This window comes from Oncorhynchus tshawytscha, unplaced genomic scaffold (genome assembly GCF_018296145.1).
Source record: "Oncorhynchus tshawytscha isolate Ot180627B unplaced genomic scaffold, Otsh_v2.0 Un_contig_5990_pilon_pilon, whole genome shotgun sequence".
NCBI lineage: Eukaryota > Metazoa > Chordata > Actinopteri > Salmoniformes > Salmonidae > Oncorhynchus > Oncorhynchus tshawytscha.
In genome coordinates this window covers 709,906-721,118 of record NW_024609819.1, presented here as the reverse complement: position 1 = coordinate 721,118, position 11,213 = coordinate 709,906, and the positions used below count along the sequence as shown (strand labels likewise).

General features: G+C 44.7%; 1 protein-coding gene across 1 annotated transcript in view; it reads right to left on the bottom strand.

Annotated features, from left to right (window-relative positions):
* Positions 1–3,614: 3,614 nt before the first annotated feature.
* papss1 (3'-phosphoadenosine 5'-phosphosulfate synthase 1) overlaps positions 3,615–11,213 on the bottom strand; it is a 28,632-nt gene continuing 21,033 nt past the window's right edge. Inside the window, exons 11-12 of the mRNA XM_042318930.1 lie at positions 9,297–9,526; positions 3,615–5,235 (exon numbers count right to left, since the gene is read on the bottom strand). Of these exons, the coding sequence (XP_042174864.1) occupies positions 5,094–5,235; positions 9,297–9,526 (372 nt within the window). The 3' untranslated portion in view covers positions 3,615–5,093. The remainder of the gene's footprint in view (positions 5,236–9,296; positions 9,527–11,213) is intronic.

Here is an 11,213-nt window from a genome sequence, read left to right as displayed (position 1 = left end):
TAGAGAGACAGTAGACAGACAGAGGTGAGGAGTAGAGGTGAGAGTAGACAGACAGACAGGTGAGGGTGAGTAGACAGACAGGCGAGGTGAGTAGAGTGAGTAGACAGGCGAGGTGAGTGAGTAGACAGACGAGGTGAGTAGACAGAGAGTAGAGTAGAGACAGGACGAGGTGAGTAGACAGAGTAGACAGACGAGGTGAGTAGACAGAGTAGACAGACAGAGGTGAGTAGACAGACAAGACAGGCGAGGTGAGTAGACAGGCGAGGTGAGGTAGAGACAGAGTAGAGTAGAGTAGAATAGACAGGTGAGGTGAGTAGACAGAATAGTGAGGTGAGTAGACAGGTGAGGTGAGTAGAGACAGACAGACGAGGTGAGGTGAGTAGACAGACAGAGTGAGTAGACAGACAGTGAGGTGAGTAGACAGGTGAGGTAGAGAGACAGGTGAGGTGAGAGACAGACAGAGGTAGGTGAGGTGAGGTAGAGGTAGAGTAGACAGAGTGAGACAGGTGAGGTGAGTAGACAGACAGGTGAGGTGAGGAGAGACAGACGAGGTAGACAGGCGAGGTGAGTAGAATAGACAGGCGAGAGTAGACAGAGTAGACAGACAGACAGGTGAGTAGAGTAGACAGACAGGTGAGTAGACAGACAGGTGAGGTAGACAGACAGACAGACGAGTAGACAGACAGACGTGGTGAGGTGAGACAGACAGGTGAGTAGACAGACAGGTGAGGTGAGGTGAGTAGACAGACAGGTGAGTAGACACAGGTGAGTAGACAGACAGACAGGTGAGGTGAGGTGAGTAGACAGACAAGACAGACGAGGTGAGGTGAGTAGACAGACAGGTGAGTAGACAGAGGTGAGGTGAGTAGACAGACAGTGAGGTGAGTAGAGTGAGTAGACAGACAGGTGAGTAGAGTAGACAGACGAGGTGAGGTAGAGTAGACAGACAGGTGAGTAGAGTAGACAGACAGGTGAGTGAGTAGACAGACAGGTGAGTAGAGTAGACAGACGTAGAGTGAGGAGAGTAGACAGACAGGTGAGGTGAGTAGACAGACGAGGTGAGTAGAGTAGACAGACGAGGTGAGTAGAGTAGACAGACGAGGTGAGTAGAGTAGACAGACGAGGTGAGTAGAGTAGACAGACGAGGTGAGTAGAGTAGACAGACGAGGTGAGTAGAGTAGACAGACAGGTGAGTAGAGTAGACAGACAGGTGAGTAGAGTAGACAGACAGGTGAGTAGACAGGTGAGGTGAGTAGACAGGTGAGGTGAGTAGACAGGTGAGTAGAGTAGACAGACAGGTGAGTGACAGGTGAGTAGACAGACAGGTGAGTAGAGAGTAGACAGGTGAGTAGAGTAGACAGACAGACAGGTGAGTAGAGGTGAGACAGGTAGACAGGTGAGTAGAGTAGACAGACAGGTGAGACAGTGAGTAGACAGACGTGAGTAGTGAGGTAGACAGAGGTGAGTAGACAGTGAGTGAGTAGACAGGTGAGACAGACAGTGAGTAGAGTAGACAGGTGAGGTGAGTAGAGTAGACAGACAGGTGAGTAGAGTAGACAGACAGGTGAGGTAGAGTAGACAGACAGGTGAGTGAGTAGACAGACAGGTGAGTAGAGTAGACAGACAGGTGAGGTGAGTAGACAGGTGAGGTGAGACAGGTGAGTAGACAGGTGAGGTGAGTAGAGGTGAGACAGACAGGTGAGTAGAGTAGACAGGTGAGTGAGTAGACAGGTGAGGTGAGAGACAGGTGAGGTGAGTAGACAGGTGAGTAGAATAGACAGGTGAGTAGACAGACAGGTGAGTGAGTAGACAGGTGAGAGTAGACAGACAGGTGAGTAGACAGACAGGTGAGTAGAATAGACAGACAGGTGAGTAGACAGACAGGTGAGTAGACAGTAGACAGGTGAGGTGAGACAGTAGAGTAGACAGACAGGTGAGTAGACAGACAGGTGAGTGAGTAGACAGGTGAGTAGAGTAGACAGACAGGTGAGGTGACAGGTGAGTAGACAGACAGGTGAGGTGAGTAGACAGGTGAGGTGAGTAGACAGGTGAGTGAGTAGACAGGTGAGTAGAGTAGACAGACAGGTGAGTAGAGTAGACAGACAGGTGAGGTGAGTAGACAGACAGGTGAGTAGAGTAGACAGACAGGTGAGGTAGACAGACAGGTGAGTAGACAGACAGGTGAGTAGTAGACAGACAGGTGAGTAGACAGACAGGTGAGTAGAGTAGACAGGTGAGACAGACAGACAGAGTGAGTAGAGTAGACAGGTGAGGTAGAGACAGACAGACAGGTGAGTAGACAGACAGGTGAGTAGACAGACAGGTGAGTAGACAGACAGGTGAGTAGACAGACAGGTGAGTAGACAGACAGGTGAGTAGACAGACAGGTGAGTAGACAGACAGGTGAGTAGACAGACAGGTGAGTAGACAGACAGGTGAGTAGACAGACAGGTGAGTAGACAGACAGGTACATGGCACAGTAACATTAGTAGAAGCATTAACATCTTTCTAGTAGTATATTTGGGGCTGGCAGCCAGCCATGTTGTAAAGGAATACTCTTTGGCAAATTTGATGAAATCAGAGATGACAAAAGTTCAAAGCCACATCTGATTAAAGGTAGAGCCATCTGAAAAATTGTCTCAATTCTTCATACAGATGAAAAGGAGTGATAGATGGTATAATCACTTCTTATACAATGTGTGTGATCCATCTAGAACATCACAAGGGTTGAAGGGAATCTGCAGTATAACTCTGCACACCTGAATCCCCCCCCAGAGGACTACACCCCCTCATTCCCTCAGAGAAAGTTAAAAGGACAACCAAAATGTAAGGCAAGCTTCCCAATCCCTACAGCATTCCTTCATTTACAGCTAAAAAAACAACAGCACTCCCTTTGAAGAGGTATCGAGGTCCGAGCTTGATTACCATTTGAGATTGAACAAGGTCTGGCAACGCGGTGTAGAAAAATGACTGCTGGCAGGCAGGTCTATTGGTTACGGAGGTCTCCATGAGGTGGCTTAGATGGAATATCCAGGGTCCTCCTGTCTGAGAGGGGCGACTTAAGGCCATGCATTTACCCTGTGTGTTCCACTTTCACAGGGCCCACGCATCTGGGCCACAGCTGGGAGCTGGGACGGTGTGTGTGTGTGTGTGTGTGTCAGAAACAGAGACGGAGGGAGAGACCGAAGGAGAGAGAGATGGAGCACGAGGGGGCTCTTTACCGTGATTGAGCAGTGAGCACAATGTACCGGGTCTGAGAATATTAAAAACGAATGGAAATTCCTATATAAAACGTGTGGACATGAGGCACTGAGACGTACACCAGGACCAGTTGAAACATTACAGGTTGTCACACATACGTCAGCACTATATGTGCCTGATGGGAGATGGCAGGGTATTTTAACAGTATACATTGGGAATGAGATCACCTACTCTGGTTTAAGTCAGTAAAAGCTCATCAATGGTAGTTCCTTTTGAAGCAAATTAGATTTCATTCTGAGTTAAACATGAATTCTTTGATGACACAGTATATTTGAGAGTCTGGAAGCATTTTATTTTTATGTATCCATCGTGGCCTGTGGCTAACTAACAAAAAAATAAAATACAAAAATGTATCCATTTGCTAAAAATGCTTTATTGGAGAACATGGACAATAATATATAAACCGATCTCTTTTCTTCCGGCCATACTGGCAGAGCAGACCCATGTTTGTACAGTAGTAACCAAATGGAAAATATCATAACTCAGTACAAAGAATATTAAAACAAGCAAACAAACTAAAATATATATAGTGACAGACCACAGGGGGCTGCTGTGGGGAGGACAGCTCATAATAATGGCTGGAACAGAACAACTGGAATACCATTCCACCTATCCTGCTCCAGTCTCTACCACCAGCCTGTCCTCCCCAAGTAAGATGCCACCAACCTCCTGTGTGATGAACATCAACTAAAAAAATAAATACTGATAGTTCACTAAAAGAGTCATAGGTGGTAAACACTTCACTACATGCTACATCAAGGTAAAAAGACGTCATTTAACAGTATGGAGAAATAAAGCTAATGGTAAAACAGGAAGTTTTTCTAAAGGTTTAGTCATTAGTTCGGTTCTCATCTGCTTCGCAGATCGTTTCCTGGATCTATTGGACCGCTTTAATGTAACAGAGGCAAGTGGGAGTATGAACAGGTGTGTGTGTGTGTGTGTGTGTGTGGGGGGATGCAATGTCTCTGTGTGAGAACGATTGACAAAGACAAGGCACTCAACTTGCCCGCAAACTCCAATTCAAACCACAGTTCCAGTCAGGCCAACAACCTCAGATGACAGTTACCCACATACTGCAGCTACACAGCGATGGCTTGTTTTCAGATCACTAAATGAGTCTACGCTTTCCACTGACTTATTTGAAGTGTGCTTGGGGACAAAGGGACAAAGCCAAACACTCAAAAGAATCAATATGACCACGTTAGCCATGGACACGGTAAGAGTTCTAGGAAACAGGTCTAAGAGGGGCATTGACTTCCTACATGTGTCATGTTTTCATCCTCAACTAAACCACATCTTGTTACATCATGAGGAAACCTTTAGCATCGTTCTCTAAAAACAATCTTTGCCTCTTCACACCTTTTAAAATGAACATTTCAACCCACTTCCAGTTTAAAACACATTTAAAAATACTGATAGTTGCACAATTAGAGAAACCAATTTCTAATGGTGAGTTTAAATAAAGTACATACTCAGTGTGGTAAGACTGAAGCCCAGTGGCAGTAGCAGCAGAACGAGAGAGAGGAGAGGAGGAGAAAATACAGGAGAAGGGGAGAATAGAGAGGTGTGTGCGTTGGAGAGGGACATCTAGCTGTTGAGTGGTCCTCGTATTAATCTTTTAACTGTTTTAGAGGAGATAGCTGTGTCGTATTCATTAGGCACCAAACAGAGGGAAACAGACTGAAGCAGGCAGGGACTATCTGGACTTGTCCAATGACAACCACTTGTTTTCATTTTTCCTGGTGAAAAACATTTGAAAAAGTTTTACTATGTTGTGCCCTAATGAATACGACCCGGATGTTCCCCATTTTGACCTTTGACCACATTTGACCTTAGGTAGCCTTCTCCAGGGACTGATAGTACTCCACCAAGACAGCCCAGGCTTTGGGGGCCATGAAGCCTTCCGGAGGGTTCTGTCCTTCGCGAGCCATCTTACGCATCCTTGTCCCTGAGATGAAGTCATAGTCTTGATGGCTGAAAGAAAATGAAGAAAAGAAAAATGTAGAAAGCATTTCAACAGCCTGACCCTGAAATGTTGTCTGGTAAGTGAGGAACGATCTTCTAACTTACTGTGTGGATGAATGGCAAGACCAACTCAATTCAAGGACACTTTAGGAAGAGTTCTTCGAGGGAACTTCACAAAATGCACTTCATATGCTTGAAAAAAAAAGGCCATGTATTTGGGTAATTGAAGTAAACACGCACTCGAGCCCCCTTACGCCAGGGGACCTGGGATATGAAAAGAACCTCAGACACATGAACCAGCAGCACTCAGAGACGTTGCTTCAAGCCAGCGGCAAAGTAAGAGCGCAACCTAAACGTCAGACCTTCGCCGTCAAATTCAAACCTTCTGTTAGACTTCTCAGTTTAAACAACTGGTTCAAAAATAAACACGGGCCAAAAAAATTGTCTAAACAAAGCTAATTAGTCTCAAACCAAAATGAGAAAATTCCTGTAAAAAACAGACTAGTCTAAATACAATCTTCCATGACTCCGCCACACACAAGTAGGGGATAAATGAAATATTTGTCAATGATTAGATTCATTAGATACTACTGTAGATTCCTTCATTTAGACAAAGGGGGTAACATTCAATCACATTCCTTCTCTCGCCACCGTTACAATGCACTTTCCTCATAATAATCACATTTGTCAAATGTGGTTTTTCGTTTCTCAGCGGCTTGCGGTCGTGTGGACTGTTGTGCGCAGCGGAGCGTCTTGTACGGATTTGTACTGTTAGAGCCGCAGCAAGAGCCACGACGTTTCCACACATTAAACCTCATCATGGATTCCTGACCAGCAGAGTTGTAGTAGGATGTAAACTCCAGTTCTACATATTCTGCAGTGTCCTCTCCTGTCTACCTCACTCCTGAAACTACATATTGAAGCCCGCTGACAATTTAAGGGTTGGTTTGGGGTTCAATTTCATTCAGAAAATTTCACTTTTCCCCCTCCATTCTTGAATTGGACTTTAAATGAGTCAATGAATCTCATTCTTAAGGACTCTGGATTCTGGGTAGTCTATTCTTTGAACCCACTTGCAGATGTAAATCAGCTGTCAGATAAATCTGATACAAATCATTTCTCAAGTGTCCTGAAACGTGTGTTTTTGTAGTACATGGTCTCTGTTCAAATCAACTGTATAGACCACTTAAATAACCTCCCTAATTCCTCCCCTAGTACTGCTGAGTTACCGTTATTTTCCTCTGCAGTGAGTCCTGAGCATGCAGTACAGTACAATGCAGACCAGGCTGACAGCCAGGTGGCGGAACCCATTACCCCGTGTATGTCTGACACTCCAGGTGTGCCAACGAGTCAGCTCCTGTTTCTCCATCTCCATAGGCACCAATGGGATCACCTTCCTCCTGACCTCCGTAATGCAAACCCACTGTTGAACACATCTACTACTGTATTCTCCCTATAAATTACTGTATTCTCCCAATAAATTACTGTATTCTCCCAATAAATTACTGTATTTTGTACTGGAAAAATCACACCTTGTTATCATATTGTCCTATTTCCTATCAGATCTATAGCTCGGGCCACAGGGCTAACACTTGCAGTCTCACTGGGAAGAAATAAACATTCTAGAATTGCCATCCAGTGAACCCGTTCTACTGTATACTACGCTCAATGTGTTCTGGTCCTAAAAACTGATGAAATACTTTGATGAACTCTGATTGTGGAGGACTTGTATTCATTACAATAGGTGGAAATGACAGGGCAGAGAGAGAGAGAGACACAAAGAGAGAGCGAGGGGGAGGGGGAGCACAAACTTCAAACTCAGCGGAGGAGGAACACTTAATATGCGGTCAAATGAGAAACAGCTTGCGCTGATTTTAGCCATTACACTATAGAGGCAGACTTTAAGGGCGATCGTTGGCAATTAGGCCTAGCATCTATATTCCTCTCACATTTGGCAGCGCCGGCCGGCACAATGTGCACAAGGAGTGGTCGAGAACAGACGGAATGCCATAAATTTCACAAGGCGCCAACCAGAGCCTTTGAAATTGTGATTTAGCGTTGACTTTCTCTCAGCTCTCCCTAGCTGCTAGCCTAGCACTGAGACGGTCAGAAAGAGACAGTCATTGCGGCTTTGACATTTTCTGGCGTAGCTCTTTTCGGGTCTTCAGGTTTCATATTAATAAAAACAAAAAAATTGAGCTGAAATGAAGTCGCCTGTTATATAATGTTATTGTGACAGTCAGAAAACTGACAATTACTTTCCTGGAAGGAGTAGAATATAACGTGGTTTACGTTCTTGACAAGCCAGACTGCTGACTCGGCAGTTCTTAAGGGGGCTTGTTGAGAAGAGCACAAGGGGAATTCTAGTAGTGGTGACATAGTAACCACTATAGGACCTTTGTCCCATTACTCTTACATTTCCACTGAGTCACACTGCAGAATTATCTCGCGCTTTAGCAGGAAGATTTACTGCTATCCAAACGGTCTTATCCAACTGTAAAACTAGTCAAAAAACACTGGATAATGGATAGTTCAGCCACTCGAAGTAGAAGACAAGTTGATAGAGAAATACTCATTGATTGTACCTTTATAACATACCAAATGGTTCTGGAGTGAGCCTTTATCAACATACTGGACTACTGGTATGGAGAGACAGATTATACATAGAATATAAACAGCCGTGTCAGTTGTGGCTCTTATTGTCGAGTAATTCTCCTGCTTTCAATCCAGGAAGGAAATATATCTCTGTGCTCCATTTCTGAATCCCATGCCTAGGTGAAACCCAACTAGGTGTGGGGAAATATTTCCTTTCAGACTAGTTCTCCTGGTGATTGTGATATCCCCCCCCCGATATACAAATACTATATTTATCTTGTCAACTCAATTTATTCTGATATAAAAACATGCGCCATGGAAAAAAAGAAGTTTGTACTCCTTCTGATCAATCAGTTCCTACTTTTTAAGTCATCATATTCCTTTAATCAGATCAGTTTTCAGTCATGATATTCTAAGCCAGACATGGCTATAAAGTGATAGCGTGGATGGTATTAAAGCCCATAGCACACAGAGATTGCACGATTTTCGTTAGTCATCGGCTGCAGTATCCGTACACAGACTTTAATTAATAGCAGTTCTCTGTGATTTCCGAACGACTTCAAAAGCTCAGAAAGCCACAAAACTTTGTAAAGAGCATAAGAAAGCAAAGGAGTTCCTGTTATTCTTGGCTTTGCCGTTTGCCGTAGATAAGGAAGAAAAACACATGGGAGGTTTCAGTGGAGAAGCTTAATGAATGATCAATTTGGGTTATTGGAGTTAGGCATGATAATGTTTACAGGCTGTGGAACAACATTCCTGCCACCGATGGAAAAAAAAAAAAAACACACATTTGTTTTCCGTTGCAAAACGTTCTATGTCTTAATGAACGCACCCTGCCTACCCACGTCAAGACTGTACGGCAGAGTATACACCTTTATAGTATTTTGATATCTAGGTAAAAGTGTGACTAAATGTTGACTAATTCTGATTGGTTGAGAAAGGTCACCATGACTTAGAAACATCTTAAAACCGTCAAGAATGTAACATTTGGACTTCATTACATCCGTTGTTGAAGAACACTGGTATTACGAGTGACATCCACCGATTACATTCTTCGAACCTTGAGAGTAGAGATTTATTTATAAAGACACTCATTATGGGGCGGAAGGTAGCCTAGTGGTCAGAGCGTTGGGCCAATAACCGAAAGGTTGCTAGAACCAATCCCGGAGCTGACAAGGTAAAAAATCTGTCGTTCTGCCCTTGAACAAGGCAGTTAACCCACTGTTTCTAGGCCGTCATTGTAAATAAGAATTTGTTCTTAACTGACTTGCCAAGTTCAGGTTAAATAAAAATAGATAAAACAATTCCACTGGGATTAATCATCCTGTCCTTCACGCAAACACAAAATGGCAGACAGACAACACACAATAAGGAGATAATCTTTCTACAATATTAAAGCTGATCTACCCCCTAAAAAAATACAATAACGAGATGGAACGGAGACTGAAAAACAAACGATGAGTGACAGGGCTTACTTCTTGGGGTCGTAGAAGTCCATGGCCCTCTTGGCTTTGTTGTAGGCGGCCACCTTGAAGGGTACAATTTCCAGGGTGATGAGTCCAGGCGCCATGGTGAGGACTTTAGCCCCATGGGTTGGCTCGTACAGGTCCTTTCCCGTGGCTGGGTGGGGCATGCCCGCCGGGTCGCGACCCACGATGTAGAAGTTGGCGCCGGCCACCATTCGGGCTCGGCAGTGCCACTGCACCTGTGGTTTTATGGGGGAAAAAAGTTTGCTTTAGTTACTCAAAACTAAATGTCAACGCTAAATGTTGGCATTTCCAATGGGTGAAAATACTAGCTGGTAATTCTGATTTTAGCACCAATTCTACCCTTTAGCATTTCCAATGGGAAAACCCCCTCTGGTCACTCAGAGGATGAGAGCATTTAGAACGTTTTCATGGGAAGTGGTTGGGCAGCTCTTTCACTGGGTTGGAGAAACAAGGAAGCCTTGGCACAACAGCCACATTGTGGTGAGACCGATGGGAAGGGAAAAACAGCACTTGATTACCTTGACTGATTGGTAATCACGTACGGTGGAGCACAATTCCCCTAAATACGAGTGGACATTGCTCTCGCTGCTACCGCCGATGGACATGGACGCAAGCCCCCTATAATTACATTACAAAGCACTTTCTTCAATAATAAACAGACAATTACGGTAATGACGTTTGGACAGGAGTGCTCAAAACCCCCCCCGAACGTAGCGCCCACCGTCGACATGCGAGAATCCGGTTTTACAACACATTACAGAAACAACAATAAACGGAGCTCGAGTGGAAGTTTCAAATGACTAAAGAAAACAAGACTTCATTCTTTGGGCCAATCCCACTATTTAACCACCCATACGCTCCCATCCAACTTTTACAATTGGAAGTCTTCAACCTTAAAAACACTAGTCTTAAACTAAAAGACCTTGATGAGAGAACAAAGGGAGTTAGGAGGAGAAGAAAAAAACGACAGTTAAACTCTGTAGGCAGTCTGGAGAGGGAGGGATGGAGTGCATTGTTTTGTTAGCTGGTTGCCAGGTTGGAAGCAAGTCTTAAGATGGACACTCAGGGCCATGTGAACCCACTCCCTCCAACCTGGCAGCTATTCTATTTTTATGCCCCTCCCCGGCACATATCCTACTGTGCCTTCCCTGTATTTATATTCCTGCTAAATGTACTAAACATTTTATTACATTGATCTTATTTTGTATTATTCTTAACCTGCGTCCTCTTAACCGTATCACGTGGCATCGTGGATAGAGAACCTGTAGGTAAGCACGTCATTGTACTGCGTATCACGTGGCATCGTGGATAGGGAACCTGTAGGTAAGCACGTCATTGTACTGCGTATCACGTGGCATCGTGGATAGAGAACCTGTAGGTAAGCACGTCATTGTACTGCGTATCACGTGGCATCGTGGATAGGGAACCTGTAGGTAAGCACGTCATTGTACTGCGTATCACGTGGCATCGTGGATAGAGAACCTGTAGGTAAGCACGTCATTGTACTGCGTATCACGTGGCATCGTGGATAGGGAACCTGAACACGTCATTGTACTGGTCAATAGTGGATAGGGAACCTGTAGGTAAGCACGTCATTGTACTGCGTATCACGTGGCATCGTGGATAGGGAACCTGTAGGTAAGCACGTCATTGTACTGCGTATCACGTGGCATCGTGGATAGAGAACCTGTAGGTAAGCACGTCATTGTACTGCGTATCACGTGGCATCGTGGATAGAGAACCTGTAGGTAAGCACGTCATTGTACTGCGTATCACGTGGCATCGTGGATAGAGAACCTGTAGGTAAGCACGTCATTGTACTGCGTATCACGTGGCATCGTGGATAGAGAACCTGTAGGTAAGCACGTCATTGTACTGCGTATCACGTGGCATCGTGGATAG